Below are 16,387 nucleotides of genomic sequence, written 5' to 3'. Positions count from 1 at the left end.
AAACCCTAATTCTAGATTATTTAATCTTAGACTTATAAACTTTTTCTTTTTAATAAAATATTTTTGGTCATTTTAACCTTTTTATGCTATATTTATGATAAAAAATTTAGTGATATTCTAGAAAATTTCTCTTAAAATTTTCAAATATTTTAATATAAAATATTTTATGTATATAAAAAGATCTTTCAACTATTTTTTAGTAAATAAAAATATCTTGACTGAAATTCAACTAACTTCTCAGGAAAAAACTTACAAATAGTTCAATATCATAATTTATTTATTGAGTTATTTCACCTATAAAATTCATTTTTTTCCAGTCAAATTAGGATATATATATATATATATATATATATATATATATATATATATATATTTGCATAAGGTTACAACCAACAAAAATCACCTGCCCCAACTCACAAAAACCAGGGTCCAAAAGCCTCCATACGAGGATAATGAGGGAACCATACAAATCAGGTCATCTCTTTATACAAAAAATCAAGCCATATATATCTCCAAAACTACACTACTAAGTAGAATTCAATTTGGAAACCGTAAGATATTGAAAAGGAAAAAGTCGAATAATGGTGATGATTGGTTTCACCGTAACCGTTAAAATTTAGCTATAAATTTTAGTTGTAAGTGAGTTGGTTGTAGTTGTAAAATTGTTACCGCAAATTTTTTTTTTTGCAGAACCTTTTGTTATAGTTAAATTTGTTGTAGATGTAAAGTATATGCTATAGATATTTTAAAATAAAATATGTGTAATATATGATGTATATATAAAATAATGATTTTTATCAATTCAAATAATTTATATTGATATTTTTTTTATAAATTAACAAAGTTTACGGTTATTCAAAGTGTGATATGTAAATAATATTTATGTTATTTTAAATATTTCAATAATTTTAAAACACTCAAAATTAAATTAAAATATTTATACATGTTTTTATTAGGATTATCTAATTTATTTGATATCATAAATAATTTTTTTATTTTACAGACTCTACGGTTTATAAAATAAAGATGTAGATTTTTTGCATAAAATACATAAAAGTTTGATTAATATTTTTTTGCTGTAGTTTTTAAAATAAAGATAAAACATGATTGGTAAAAATTGATAGAAAATTGTTATAGGTTTTAACTTTTAAAAATAAACTACATTGATAAAGTTTAACGATTTTAAAATAAATAAAGCTAAAAAAAAATAGACGAAACCCGGTCAGTAACCCCAATGTAACTTCAAATCTGATTAGCACTATAAATACAAACTCTGAACTTAATCTTTCTTACAAGACGCAAGTGCCAACTTCTTCTGTCTCAACTTGTCGTCTTCCTTTTATACGAATCTCCCCAAAAGCCCTAGCTTAAATCCTAATCACCCCCGCCTCTCTCTCTCCCCTCAAGATGACGTCTCTCGAAGATGGTTTCCCGGCGGAGAAGCTCTTCTCTCAGGGATACTCCTACACCTACGACGACGTCATCTTCCTCCCTCACTACATCGACTTCTCCACCGACGCCGTCTCCCTCTCCACGCGACTCAGCCGGCGCGTGCCCCTCTCCATCCCCTGCGTCTCCTCTCCGATGGACACCGTCTCAGAGTCTCACATGGCCGCCGCGATGGCCTCCCTCGGCGGGATCGGGATCGTCCATTACAACTCCGACATCGCCGCTCAGGCGTCGGTGATCCGACAAGCCAAGTCGCTGCGTCATCCGATCGCTTCCGACGCCGGCGTGAAGCTCCCGGAGTACGAGATCACTTCGTTGGACGCCTTTGGTCCTTCCTCCTTCGTCTTCGTCACGCAATCAGGTGAGAAGAATCAGATTCGTTTTCACTGTTCCACAAATATTAAATAGTTCCTCCCAATAAGAATCGAACTCAAGTGGGCGGAGTGACCATCAGACACTCCTTTACCACTAGGCCAACGTTGGTTAATGACATTAAGTCTTGACCTTTACTTTGATTTTGATTTAGGAACAATGACGGTTCCGAAGCTGTTAGGCTACGTCACGAAAGCTCAGTGGAAAAAGATGAACTACGAGCAAAGAGAGATGAAGATATATGATTACATGAAGAGCTGTGAAGGCAGCGAGTATTGTCTACCATGGGACATTGACATTGAAAAGATCGAAGCTTTGTTAGAAGATAAGCAAAAGGGCTTTGTGGTTCTCGAAAGGGACGGTGAGACTGTGAATGTTGTGACGAGAGACGACATAGAGAGGGTCAGAGGGTATCCCAAGTCAGGGCCAGGGACTGTTGGTTTAGACGGGGAGTGGATGGTTGGTGCGGCGATAGGGACGAGGGAGTCCGATAAGGAGAGGCTGGAGCATTTGGTTAAAGCTGGGGCTAATGTTGTGGTGTTGGATAGTTCTCAAGGGAACTCTATTTACCAGCTTGAGATGATTAAGTATGTGAAGAAGAGTTATCCTGAGTTGGATGTGATTGGTGGAAACGTTGTGACGAGTTACCAGGCGCAGAACTTGATTCAAGCTGGAGTTGATGGGTTGAGAGTTGGTATGGGGTCTGGTTCGATTTGTACCACACAAGAGGTTTGCGCGGTTGGTCGTGGACAGGTACATGAAGAAGCTCCGAATCCTTACTATTTATTTGAACTTTGTGAATTATGCGATGTTTAAAAATCGATAGCTGCAATTAGGCGCTTTATATGAGATTGTTATTTGATTAGGCGGGGCACCTAGATCGATTTTTTCATCGATCTAGAAAAATCGTTTTGTTTAGGTTGTAGTCTAAACCGATTTTTAGAATTATGTAACGATCTAGAAAAATGGTTTTGTTTAGGCTGTCGTCTATACCGATTTTTAGAATTATGTAACTTATCTGATTCGTTTTTTTTGTGTGATGTGGACATCTTAGGCTACTGCTGTGTACAAGGTTTGTTCACTCGCTGCTCAGAGTGGGATTCCGGTTATAGCGGATGGTGGTATCTCAAACTCAGGTCACATTGTAAAAGCTCTAGTACTCGGAGCATCAACTGTTATGATGGGAAGCTTCTTAGCCGGAAGCACTGAGGCTCCTGGGTCTTACGAGTATAAGGTATCATCATTCATCACATCCTCTTTGGTTTAACAAACACTCATTTCTTGATATGCTGCTTATGGTAATGATAGAATGGTAAGAGGATCAAGAAGTACCGTGGAATGGGATCGCTAGAAGCAATGACAAAAGGAAGTGATCAGAGATACTTAGGAGACAAAACAAATCTCAAGATTGCTCAAGGAGTGGTTGGTGCAGTGGCTGATAAAGGATCAGTGTTGAAGCTGATTCCTTACACAATGCACGCGGTGAAGCAAGGTTTTCAAGACCTTGGTGCTTCTTCCTTGCAATCTGCTCATGATCTGTTGAGATCTAACGTCCTCAGGCTCGAGGTGAATGAAACTGTCCTTGTGAAACTGTCTCTGTGATTTGCTGAGCTTAGTGTTAATGCTGTTTTTTTTTTGTGACAGACTCGAACCGGTGCAGCACAGATCGAAGGTGGAGTTCACGGTCTTGTTTCTTATGAGAAGAAATCATTTTAAGCTTTGCCCAAAAATTTTGAGGGATATGTTTTGAGTTATTCACATACTATTGCTCATGTTACATTTTTCATTTTTATTTATTTTAACATTTTTAAACATTTCTCAGCCAGTTCAATCCTAACATCAACATTATCTATCATTCATTTACAAAGTAAAAACTGATTTGGTAAAAGATCAAAAGATATCATCCATTTTAATTAGAAAATTGTTTTGATTAATTATAAAAATTATATATAATTTTTTTTTTAAATAAAATTGGATTTATACTATTGTTTGATTTAACATATTTTAACCGAATTTAAATTGATTTAGACCGATATTTACCAATTTAAAACTGTTTAAACCGAATATAAATTAGATTTTAAGAAAATAGGATTTTAAGAAAATTGTTTCGGCTTATTTCCAGAACATTACATAACAACAAAAAGTTTAATTGCCATATCAACTTGCATTAAGTTAGGGACTCATCTTGTAAGGTCACAGGTTCATACATAACAGATTTAACAACACTCATCAGATCTTGTGAAGTGAATCCATCATCTTTCCTGTAAAACAAGTTCAACACTTTGCTCATCTTCAAGAATGCTTCCTTGCACTCCCTTGGAACCACACTCCCTTTCTCCTCCAAAACCAGCTTCTGCAGTTCTACCCTCTTCCTCTCTGCTAAACCCTTTATACATTCTATGATCTCCTCTTCGCTGCCATTGTCTTGGTCATGTACCATGTGCAATGAAACAGAGTTCAGCTTCCCTTGAGCGCTTTCTCTCTGCCAACAACATTGACACACATTAAACCCCAATCTAATACCATTACAGTTACCATCTTCCAGCTCTAAGCAGCGAGTGTTACCTTAAAGCCTTGTATGTCATTTAGAAGACGACCCATAGTGCTCATGAGTTTGTAGAGCTGATTATACTCGGGGCTTCCGACGGTTTCTTCTGACATTGGTGGTCCGATCAGATAGGTTGCTGGGAGGACAATAGGTCCTAATGCAAATGATACATATGCATTTTCCACGTAATCCTCCAAACTTGGTGTTGACTTTTCACTAGACCACTCTGCTTCTCTCAACATAGATTTGAGCAAATCCAACCACTGTATAAGATATGTCACCACATGGACTATGGTCAGATGAATTGTTAGCAAATGATAACATATAATATAGTTCAATGTGGTATGATTTACAATTTTCACAATGTGGTTTGTCACGCTGCGTCCTTGATAGATGAATGCCTTTTCTCCCGTTTCAAGAATTGTATCCCTTAGAACCGAGAAAATGATCTCGACTTTCTCAGAGCAATACTCAGGAACACAGTTCAAATCCCACCTGTAATTTGTAAACGAGAAACATGTTATATAGTTCTTTTTAGTAGGGAACAAATAGAGAAAAGAGCCATTTACTTTTCAACCAAGTGTATGAGGCTTTCCATTTCTTCTTTTGAAGCTCCAACGTCAAAGAAGTCATCGATAACCGTTGTCAGAACTCCACCTTTGGCCCACGATATACGAGCATCAGATAGCTCTGGAGAGAAAAGGGTTGCAGCACCAGAGAAGTAACAGTAAGCCAGCTTCTGTCTTGCAAACTTCAGTTCCTGCAATCTATTCTCCACAATCCATCTGCAAGTTGGTGAGCAGAGATTTATAGAGATAATGAGATTTAGCCATATAAAAGTAGTCAAGTGCATGATTATATTCATAAAACACATTAGCTTATGGGAGTGTACCTGTCAAGACGTTTCATTTCTTCACCGTGTATGGACTGGCAGAAGTTAAAGTCCTCCACAGCTAGCTTCAAGATATCAGAGCTGCAAACATTGGGAAAGCTAGCACATAGAGGAAGAACAATGAGAACTAATGATCATCGCTTAAAAACAAACAATCAATGAATGAAACATCAGATGTTACCAATAGGATGTCTTCATAACCCTTGTGTTCTTTTCTACACATGAACCTCTGAGTAACTTTCTCCTATGATCTAATCTTTCCAGGCTTGCGTAGTGGGGAAAAGAAAGAGCATCCTCAACCTGAAAAGGATTAGACTCTCAGATAAGCTTTTCATGGCAAGATAGTTTAGAAAAAGAGGTTTACCTCTCTCTTGAGGTACTGATCTCGAACAGAGGTGATAGGCGAGTTGGATAATTCCATCTCTAGATAATGTTTAGTCCACAAACACTGCTTTTTCAAAGCTGAATCATGTGGATAGCTTTGAGCAGCCTTAAACAGTTCCAACACAGAAACTGTATTCTTCAGGTATCCTTCCAAAGTATTGGAGAAACCAGATTCTTCAGCAAATGGTTTTAGCGGATCTGCAACAAACACAAAGGTATCAACTTAACTAACACATACATGCAGTTGACTAAAATCTTAGGCTATATTCGTCTAAAAAGAAAGATGTCACTTCACCATAAGACACATCATAGCCGTGAGAAAGTAATAAACGGAACGCCAAAGCACAAGTGGCCAAGTCCAAACGTATCTCTTCATCCCCACGCAGCCAGCATCTGTTTGTCAATGATAGTTTAAGAAAGTCATAAACACAACATTGAATTTTGTGTGGGTTAATCTAGATTTACCTATAAGTTTCATCCAATGCCCTTCTGATCTCGTTCTTGAAGTCCCTATCGATCCCCAGGCTTTCAAGTGTGTCAATTACACTAAGGCGTGCGTATTGGTCAAAGGGATAAACTGTGGGAACTGCAAATGATAAAGCAAATATATTAACAGTGAGAATGTTTAGTTTACAACCAAAGTGAACACAGTGTTGATTAGTAGACCTGCAGCTTCAAAGTTCTGGAAGAGTGAAGATAGATAACGGAGACACCCATCGTTTCTGAACTGAGTAAACGCAGCTGCTGTTGCGGCTGGAGAATCAAACAAAGAGCCGTTTTTCTTTTGGTATTTCCCAACCAAATCCCAATCTTGAATCTTCCTTGTTCCCTCTAAAACATAGACCAGATATGCTTCTCTTCCCCTTGAGAAGCTTTCCCTATCACATACCAAACATTAAATCAGCTTTTTTTAATACCAGGAGGTTCGGGGCCAAGTTTAGTATCTCCAGGCCCCGAAACCACAACATGTAATATTAGTTTTGTCCCAATGGTCACTCGAACAGGGGACCTCTTCTAACACAATGGTCAAGATCCTTTTCAGTTGAGCTAACGACCTCTAGTTATAAAACAAGCTTTCAATTAAGTCTTAGTATGGTAACAAAACAGCAAGAGCATTACCTTCTAAGATCCAGATCTCTTTTCTGTATCATGGCATCAACCACTTCTGAGCCCAATGGAACCACCAGATTCAAGTCTCTAGCATACTCAACCATCCCAGGAAATACAATATCAAACCCTGCTGGTTTCTCTATGGTTTCATCAGTGACTGAAGCAGAATGGAGCTCAATAAACTGTAGGCCCTTGCTTATTTGCCTTTCGCCAGTTCCCCACTTCTTCAAAGCGAGGATACATGCCAATGTAGATGACAACATATCCTTCTTACAAGATGGATGATCAAGTCCCCAAGATCCATCCTCATGTTGATTTTCCAGTAACCAGTTCAGACATTGTGGGAAAAGTGGAGCGTTCTGGGAGCTCGGTGATGGAACCATTGCTACCCAACTAGTATCATAAGCTGATACAGAAAGCTCCACTTTTTCCAACATCTTCCTAATCTTTTCCTTTGTCTGCTCAAAACTCTGGATAATGCAAGAACATCAGTTGGATTACTGCAGAAGCAAGCAGGAGTACAAGATTACGAATCACAAAAAAAACAGCTGTTTAGTTTACCACATTGTTAACTCTTGTGTGTTCTACTGCCTCTAATCTCCTTTCCAAAGTAGCTGCATAACGAGAGAACATCTCAGGTGAGAGAACATAATAGTCAATTTCAACAATATAAGCGAAAAAAATAAACATTCGTATAAACAAAAAGACACCAAATCAGAAATTTCAATTGCGTAACAGTTGAGACAGTATCATCAAACTGAAGCCAGTTTACTTCACTCTACATGAAGCTCAGAGAAACCACGAAGACTACCACAGAATCAAGTTACAAATTAGAGAACAAAATCACGAGCATGCAAGCGAAGAATCAAAACAGTGCCGAGAAAGTGAGAGTATTACTTAACCTGAGATCGGAGAGCGCCGAAGGTTGGTAGAGGAGGAAATAGACATAGAGAGACCAGAAGCAACCGAAACGCCGTCGTATGAACCTGATTTATCATCATCATCATCATCAACAGTAAAGACTTAAGAGTCAGTCACAGAGACGAATCCAGATTGTTGCGAGAGGCTAAATAAAACATTGTAAAGAAAAAATTGAGAAAGACAGAGAAAAGGAATATACTTCCGATGAGTTGGAGCCGTCACGACCAAAAATGTCTGGAAAATCTGGCTTATAGTAATAATAAAGTACTTATAAGTAATTAGTTTATTAGATACTGTAATTACAGTGATCTTATGTTAAGTAATCCTTTTGGACCAATAGATTACGATGAAGGCTGACCCCCACAAAGAAACAAAATTAGGATCGTGACATGCGTAGAAATGAATCTGACAGGTGGTCTGTGGATACTATACTATCTCACGAAGAGGGTCAGATGTAAATTAGCGTTTTGAAACAAAATTACTTTGGTAAGTATACTCCACGTGGAGTGTACTTTACACTTTGATAAAACGCCACGCGGAGTATGGCACTCTCGGATAAAATATGATGTAACCGCCACGTGGATTATATTTTGCAGTAACACTCTCACATACAGTCAAATATCACTAACCTACCTGTCAGTTTTATAAATACAGTATTCGCCTCCTAATTTCCCTTTTTTTAATTCCCCGGCGAAGAAGATATTTTATACTCATCTGATCTCATCTTCCTCACACTTGTTTTCGTCGTCTTGTTCGATTGAAATCAATGGTACTCGGAGCTGCAGCGCGTGTAGCTAGCGTCGGTTGCCGTAGGCTCGTCTGCTCCTCCTCACATGCTTCCCCCCTCCTCGTCTCCTCCTCTCAGTGCCGCCAGGTTAATCATTCTCAGTCATCTCCTTTGTATTCAGTCGCTAAGAAAATATCGAGAGGTTTCTTCACATCGCTTCAATAATCGAAATATCCAGATCTCGTCGTTGCCAATTAGCACTGACTGTTCTTCCTCTCTGATCGTATTTTCGTATAGCCTTACTATAGAAGCTGTTGAACACGAGAGACTATGAATAGTTTTTTTTTTTTTTTTGTAACTTTGTTATTTGTCAATTCAATTGATTATTCAGATGAGTATGGATGCACAAAGCGTCTCCGAGAAGCTCAGGAGCTCGGGACTTTTGCGAACACAAGGTCTAATAGGAGGAAAGTGGATTGATTCGTATGACAAGACCACAATCAAGGTCATACATCCTTATCTGCCTCTTGATTTTAAAGCTACTGGACTTCTTCTGTTGGCATCATCATATATTCTTTCTCCACAGGTTAACAATCCAGCAACGGGTGAAATTGTAGCTGATGTTGCATGTATGGGAGTCAAAGAGACGAATGATGCTATTGCTTCTTCTTACGAAGCATTCCAATGTGTGTGACCCAAGATTTTTATTTCCTTTTGAGCTTTTCTTATTTGCAATACCTAAAACTGTTTCGTCTCTGCTCATTGTTTTGATGGTCACTTCTATTCACACTGAACAATGTGCTTGTAATATGTTTTTCATATTTTCAGCTTGGAGCAGACGGACTGCTGGAGAGAGGAGTAAAGTTTTAAGGCGATGGTACACACTTTTATCCTGTAGGCTAGCAACTAGCAATGCGTACTCTTTTTACTTTTGAAGCGTGCATGGTCATGTTTTAGGATTATAAGGCCAGTGTGGCAATGGAGGAATGTTTTCCATGGCTCTCAAATGCCTATGAAATTAAAGTATAGTAATAGTATTAAGGCTTTTGGAAATAATTGACTGCTCCCTTATTTAATGTTAAGGTTAGAGATATGGGCATAGTTAGGGGATTTTCTGGTATAGCTATTGCACGTTACTGGAACCAAGGTTCCTGATATACTTCGTTCCTCCAAACACAGGTTTGACCTTCTGGTTGCACACAAGGAAGAACTTGGACAACTTATAACTTTGGAGCAAGGAAAACCACTAAAGGAGGCTATAGGAGAGGTAGACGATTCATTTTATATCTGAGAACTTTGTATGGTGCTGATTTGAGCTTGTTTCAAATGTTGCATTCCTCTCTTAAATGCAGTATATGATTCTGTAATTTAGTTTACAGGTCGCATATGGGGCAAGTTTTATTGAGTACTATGCGGAGGAGGCAAAACGTGTATACGGTGACATAATTCCTCCTAATTCGTCTGATCGCCGGTTGTTGGTCCTAAAACAGGTTTGCCCAGTTTTCTGATTCGTAAATTCTTATGTATGCAACTTTTTTTTATTTTTGAGTGACATAATGTTGCTGACTGACTGTATTTACAGTAGCAGGTATTTACATTACACTTGCACTGCTTGACTCTCTTGATTTGCTATGCAGCCTATTGGTGTTGTTGGCGCAATTACCCCTTGGAACTTTCCCTTAGCTATGATTACTCGAAAGGTCTTGCTTGTTGTACCGTTGCAATTTACCTTCTTTTTCTATTAAAAGCCTGTCTAGTATACTATCCCAGTAGATTATGTTGAACTTTTTTCATCAAGTTTGATGTGGATGGTTGACGTACTGTAGGTTGGTCCTGCTCTGGCTTCTGGTTGCACGGTGGTTGTTAAACCATCTGAACTTACGCCCCTGACAGCACTTGCTGCGGCCGAACTTGCACTTCAAGCTGGAGTTCCTCCAGTAAGTAACGATTTTAGGCTTGAACTATATAACCCACCAGCATCTCTGGTCTAATTGATTTTGATATCCTCCTGTCAGGGAGATGGCCTGCTAATGAGTAAATTTCAAACAGTTAGTCTTTTCGTTATAACATGGGGTCTGATTTTATCGAACTCATTTTCAAGTGCTTGTAATGTCCTCAAATGTGGCTACTAATCTGATGTGTGGCCCGTTAATCTATGATTATTGTGGCTGGAAAACTAGTTTTAACAGCGTTTCTCTTGTGATCATGAACTTTCTGAGCAGACCCTTTATTTGCAGTTGTTTGGCCCTATTGATGCTTTCTTTCTGTATGATTCATTTGCATGTTTTTTCAACAGGGTGCACTTAATGTGGTCATGGGAAATGCTCCTGAAATTGGGGATGCTTTGCTTGCAAGTCCACAGGTTCCTCTAATTATCTTTGTGTACTCTATTTTTTTGTATCTCTGCCATTAGTAGTGATGCATGATAATTGATAAGTTACCTTATCAAGTGACTGTTTGTGTTTCTTGTGCTACTCAGGTGAGGAAAATCACGTTCACAGGATCAACAGCAGTTGGGAAGAAGTTGATGGCAGCTGCTGCACCTACCGTCAAGAAGGTATGCTTAAGCATCAGTATCGTGGTATTTGAAAAATATTCTCAAGACCAATATCGGTGGTACCTCTTCTTTTTTCCTTGTTCTAGGTTTCTCTAGAACTTGGCGGCAATGCACCCTCCATAATATTTGATGATGCAGACCTGGATGTAGCAGTTAAAGGAACGGTAAGTGATAGTCATGAATGTTTAAGGCATTGATTTGTCTGTCCAAAAGGTTCAAAAAGTTGGTCTATCTGGAGAAATTTCTCTTATGAGACGGTATCCCGTTCCTTTTCCATAAAAGATGTGTATTATCCCTTAAGCTGGTTATTACTTCCAAGCTCCACCTGTCCCTCCTTGTTTCAAGCACAAGTTTCTCGGTGGTGCACTATGGGGACCGTCAATACTAAATCGTTATATGACCTATTTGATTTGTGATTTTACAGCTTGCAGCGAAATTTAGGAACAGTGGTCAGACATGTGTATGTGCGAACAGAGTACTTGTGCAAGATGGTAAGAATTGGGTTACTCGGCACACCGCCTAATGGATCCTTCATCTGCTATTAACGTAATATTTGATATTTTCCCACAGGTATCTATGATAAATTTGCTGAGGCCTTTTCTGAAGCGGTTCAAAAATTAGAAGTAGGAGATGGCTTTAAGGAGGGGGCAACCCAGGTATACCCTTTTTGGTCTTATGCTTCTGCTTTCTGATGTTATACCCTTGATGATTTGGTGATTACAAAACTATAAAAGGCTATTTGCTAGAGAATCTAGAGAAGTAGGTTATTGATATCTTCTTTCTAGGTCTGTCAACTAACATCCCAAACGACTTAGTTTAAGGTTTACTGAGTCTACTTTCTTGTGTACTCTGCTATTTTGCTGTAAACTTACTTGTCAGTTCAATATTCTTACAGGGTCCACTTATAAACGATGCAGCAATTCAGAAGGTACAATATTAATAGTTTCCAGTTTCCGAGTTTTTCTCATACACCAATAATATTTGATGGCACTCATGTTAATAGTCTTGATCTTCATGCTATATAATTGCAGGTAGAGTCATTCGTGCAAGATGCCGTTTCCAAGGTTTGTATTTTTCCCTTATGCATCTTTGCTAACCTTGGTTTCTAAGTGAAGCGGTTTATATTTTGCATTTGTACGTCATTCACAGCAAAACAGAAAAATCCTGTATTTCCCCGATTCATACTAACAAGAGGTATTTTTTATGCTCTGTTGTTGTCTTCTTCTTAAAGGGAGCAAAAGTCCTTCTCGGCGGCAAAAAGCACAGTCTAGGGATGACTTTTTATGAGCCTACTGTTATCCGTGATGTTACGAGTAACATGATTATGTCTAAGTAAGCTGTGGAAGATTCAGAAAGTTGCAGTGTTATACCTTTTTGTCTAGCGTTCCTTGCATTTTTTATCAGAACTTATTTTGCTTGTCTTAGGGAGGAGATTTTCGGACCCGTAGCTCCCCTTATTCGGTTTAAGACTGAGGAGGACGCTATCAGAATCGCTAATGACACTATTGCAGGTTTGTCCTCATGCAATGCAATCTTAGCAACTTTTTTAACATGATAGAGGAGATGACGAAATGTGTATGTGTGTGCAGGACTTGCTGCGTATATATTCACAAACAGTGTCCAACGATCGTGGCGTGTATCCGAAGCACTTGAATACGGACTTGTAGGGGTGAATGAAGGAATCATATCAACAGAGGTAAGACCAGAAACTGAAGAAACACATTCTCCAAATTATAGTCAATACATTTGCTGACATCTTTTAATTGCAGGTGGCTCCATTCGGTGGAGTGAAGCAGTCTGGACTTGGAAGGGAAGGATCTAAGTACGGTATGGACGAATACCATGAGGTAACTCACAGCAACACTCATCTTCTCTCTTATCAACCTACGCTTCATTTGATCGAATCAACTTATTTAGAGATTAAATTGATTATAAGATGGTTATAAAACGTGCAATGTAAATGCTCCCAGACCCCCAACTCATAGCACATAATCTTGTGTTGTAAAAGTTTCTATATAAGCATAAAGTTGTTTGTAAATTGCTTATCGTTTATTGACGCTTGGGTTCGATGCAGATCAAATACATATGCATGGGAGATATGAACAGACAGTGATTTGGTTTGTTAGATAGCTTGGAAATGGTCAGCTACTCCTGCACTTATATATCCTTCCAATAACGGCTTACCTTTGAAGAGTTGTTCGTTGTTACTTTGAAACATAATAAAGGTTTGGAGATTTTTTATTTAGAAATAAAGAATTGGTCTAGTACGGACCAATATGTTTTAGCATGGTTTTTGAATGATTTTGTTTCAAGTGAATTTTTGTGTTATATTCTGACAATTTCTGCTTCGTATATACTAAAAAGAGAAGTCTTGTTCTTGGAAATCGATGTGTTTTATTTTATTTTTCCTTTTCATCAGTATCTTTTTTTTGAATGAATGCAAAATTTATTCAATCAAAACCTTAATTACATCTGCTGAGTCTGTTTTTCTTTGTATTTAAAGAATACAAAATCATGCTAAACAAAAGAGATTTATTCATGAGAGTTGTAGCATTCATCTGGTGAGTCTGTTTTTTCTTTTCATCTGTATCTTGTTATATAAAACACTTGTACGTCTCATGTGCCACGAGAGTTGTAGCATTCAGTTAATTGCTGTCTGAAAAAAAAAGCATCATATCGGTTTATCTAAGTTAAGAGATATTCACTATCAAGAAAACTGCACTCAGATATGGTTTTAAAATAGCGTTAGAAATACGTGGTTCTTGCGACTTGCCGAACTTCGGATTTTAATTCTTTTAACGTTTTTTTAGTGGAGAAAGATAAGAAGAGCGGAAGGAATATATTCATTCAGAGAAGAAATTCTAAAGCACCATTAAAAGATGCTTGAAGTTCAAGCAACCATGGCCTCTATTTTTTGAACCGACTTACTTTATTGTCATCAATTTATTTATTTTCCGGCTTATTTATTTCTTTTTAAGTTCTTAATTTGCTTCAACTACAATTAGCTAAAAGCCTAAAACTTAAACATTGCCTTTACCTGATTTAAATAAAACAAAAGCTTTGCTTGCAAAATAAACTCTCGCTTAAAAGCATTAAAAATCAAGAAAATAAGAATTTAAATGATCTTATGGCCGTCTAATTTGCTAATGCAAATATACTTTACATCACTATGAATAAATTTTGTAATTTGATTCCCCAAAAAAATATCAAAAGGACAGGAAATCATTATGAATAAGGTGTGCGTATCTAAACTCTAAAGGGGGTCAGAAAAAGTCTAGTAATATATTGCATGTAACTATGTAAATGTGGCTGGCCAAGTTCATACGGTTGGCATCTATCGCGGGAGTTCTATTTTCATTTTTTAATATTGTTGGCGCAATAAGAATCTATCTTTATTCATCAAAGAGGCGAAGAATTGATTCCAATTCTCATGCTATTTTAACTTTCATTTGTTATATTATGTTAAATTTAACACCATTTTCCTATTATATATTATATCCTAGCCAGATTTGTGTGCGTTGATTAATTTATTGTGCATACAATTCATTTTAAAGCCACAATTTAATATTTCTGACAAAGAAAACATTGTTTATTTGAAAAAAACAATATTACTAAATTAAATTCAAATTAATATCTGGAAAATGTATTACCATGTATAGCTGCACAATCGTCAGTCCTACAAAAGCCAAAAAGGGTAGTCCCAGCAAGCTTTAACCAAAAAAAAAAAATTAAAAATTGGGAAAAGGGAAAAACATATAGTAAAAATAAAAAAAAAGAATAAAAGAGCTTTAATAAGTATAAGAAGAGGTCCCCAACAGTAACACTCTCTTTACACATTGATGCATAATTCTCCACATATCACTAAACCATGTATATGTATAACTCAAAGTGTTGCTTCCATATTCTTATGTTGTTTTCTCTCTTTAAACTCCAGATTATATTCCTTCACTAAATGCTACACTGGACATTTCCCTGTTCATATTTAATACAAAAATTTATAGTACATATTTAAAATTTCTGCAGATTTAATGCAGTTTTATACTCCTAGATCATATGCTCTCTTTTTTGTGTGCATATCATTTTCTTATAAAAAAGTATGCATATCAATCTCAACGCCATATTCATTGGATTATTCTTGTTCTACGTAAATATACCATATGGGACCTCCCACTCATACATATCAGGTTGACCATCTTACATGTATATGAATATATTCATTCACCAAAATCAAATTATTATGAATTTTGCGATTGATCATTGATGTTGGAAAATAAAAGAATAATGCGATAGATGGACTTATTATATGATGAATGTAATTGATTTTTTTGACGTAAGACAATTCATCATCATTTGTATAAAGAATAGTTTAGTGGATGTAGTTCACGTTTGTAAACCATATTTTCTAAATTGGTCGATCAGTCAACGTTTTCGTTATAAAAACATATTCCACCTGACGGTTTGTATTTGGTAATACTATACGGTCCATTAGTTTATAACGAACTCATCATTGCTTAGAATTGTATATTCAGCTCATAATTAACCAAAAAGGTTTACCCTGTCATTAATGATAAAACCCCTTGTCGACTTGTTTGTTTAGATATGTGTGTATGTGTCCTGATTGCAATATATAACGACGATGTAAACATACTATAAGTCTAGTATACGACTATCCTCGTGCGATCTTAATTGAATAGAATATATACATATATAACTTTAATATATTCAACTTTGAAAAGTAAAGTTTATAATCTCGTTTTTATATTATTCTTGTCGAATTTAATTTATTACAAATATTAGTTAGTACTTATATACACCAAATCAAGCAGAAAAACAAATTAAAGGATAATAATAAAATTGGTTTTAAAACGTGCTCATAGTTTGAAAGTTAGTAGAGAGAAATAACAAAAAAAAGTAGTACTCCCGTTTCAATATAAATGTCGTTTAAGATTTCTGCACACGAATTAAAAAAACTATTAAATTTATTGTTTTATTCTTTTTTTTGGGTCAACTGTTTCACCTCTATTTAATGTAATTTTTTGTTTGATTTTTATTAATTAATGAATTAAACATAAGGGTAAATTGGAAAATATGTGTAAAATATGCATTAGAAATATAAAACAACACTTATTTTGAAACAAAAATTAAAAGCTAAAATGATATTTAATATGAAACAGAAGGAATAGTACCACTACATCAAATTCGAGATATTTTAAATGTATTAATGCTTATATTTATGGCAGAAAGTGAAAAATGCTAGTGTTTTTGTAAAATTTAATGAGTACATATTACAAACACCTTCCATCTGATGATATAACCTCTTTTGTGTATAGCTAACTTGTATAGGATCCCCGATGTTAAAACTTACCTTTTTCAACAACAAAAAAGAAATCAATATTAATTTATTTTTTGTAATTAAACCTTTGCAAC

General features: G+C 36.4%; 3 protein-coding genes across 4 annotated transcripts; 2 read left to right on the top strand and 1 right to left on the bottom strand.

Annotated features, from left to right (window-relative positions):
- The first annotated feature begins 1,285 nt into the window (after nucleotides 1-1,285).
- On the top strand, nucleotides 1,286-3,635 carry LOC106296370 (inosine-5'-monophosphate dehydrogenase 1). Its single transcript, XM_013732496.1, has 5 exons — nucleotides 1,286-1,810; nucleotides 1,976-2,574; nucleotides 2,876-3,055; nucleotides 3,130-3,387; nucleotides 3,466-3,635. The coding sequence occupies exons 1-5, from the start codon at nucleotides 1,408-1,410 to the stop codon at nucleotides 3,535-3,537; spliced, it is 1,512 nt and encodes a 503-aa protein (XP_013587950.1). The 5' UTR covers nucleotides 1,286-1,407; the 3' UTR covers nucleotides 3,538-3,635.
- A 317-nt stretch (nucleotides 3,636-3,952) lies between these two features.
- On the bottom strand, nucleotides 3,953-7,941 carry LOC106297063 (ent-kaur-16-ene synthase, chloroplastic). Of its 2 annotated transcripts, XM_013733346.1 has the most exons (14): nucleotides 7,876-7,941; nucleotides 7,658-7,741; nucleotides 7,317-7,369; nucleotides 6,765-7,225; nucleotides 6,312-6,523; nucleotides 6,111-6,231; nucleotides 5,941-6,038; nucleotides 5,626-5,843; nucleotides 5,443-5,561; nucleotides 5,262-5,360; nucleotides 4,939-5,154; nucleotides 4,723-4,864; nucleotides 4,387-4,632; nucleotides 3,953-4,303 (listed from the first exon to the last, which is right to left on the bottom strand). In XM_013733346.1, exons 2-14 carry the CDS (start codon nucleotides 7,701-7,703, stop codon nucleotides 3,989-3,991), a joined length of 2,346 nt encoding a protein of 781 aa, XP_013588800.1. In that variant the 5' UTR covers nucleotides 7,704-7,741; nucleotides 7,876-7,941; the 3' UTR covers nucleotides 3,953-3,988. The 2 variants fall into 2 exon arrangements, with proteins under 2 accessions (XP_013588800.1, XP_013588801.1); XM_013733347.1 differs by lacking the exon at nucleotides 7,876-7,941 and having other exon boundaries at nucleotides 7,658-7,806.
- A 376-nt stretch (nucleotides 7,942-8,317) lies between these two features.
- LOC106296445 (succinate-semialdehyde dehydrogenase, mitochondrial) lies at nucleotides 8,318-13,362 on the top strand. Its single transcript, XM_013732577.1, has 20 exons — nucleotides 8,318-8,550; nucleotides 8,795-8,908; nucleotides 8,990-9,089; nucleotides 9,232-9,280; nucleotides 9,583-9,670; nucleotides 9,783-9,893; nucleotides 10,041-10,103; nucleotides 10,230-10,340; nucleotides 10,700-10,765; nucleotides 10,883-10,960; nucleotides 11,047-11,124; nucleotides 11,385-11,451; nucleotides 11,531-11,616; nucleotides 11,856-11,888; nucleotides 11,992-12,024; nucleotides 12,192-12,292; nucleotides 12,386-12,471; nucleotides 12,550-12,656; nucleotides 12,730-12,807; nucleotides 13,035-13,362. The coding sequence occupies exons 1-20, from the start codon at nucleotides 8,443-8,445 to the stop codon at nucleotides 13,071-13,073; spliced, it is 1,596 nt and encodes a 531-aa protein (XP_013588031.1). The 5' UTR covers nucleotides 8,318-8,442; the 3' UTR covers nucleotides 13,074-13,362.
- Nucleotides 13,363-16,387: the final 3,025 nt, after the last annotated feature.

Source organism: Brassica oleracea, chromosome C6 (assembly GCF_000695525.1).
Source record: "Brassica oleracea var. oleracea cultivar TO1000 chromosome C6, BOL, whole genome shotgun sequence".
Lineage (NCBI taxonomy): Eukaryota > Viridiplantae > Streptophyta > Magnoliopsida > Brassicales > Brassicaceae > Brassica > Brassica oleracea.
Note: the sequence above shows the minus strand (reverse complement) of the source record. Positions and strands in the feature narration are given on the sequence as shown.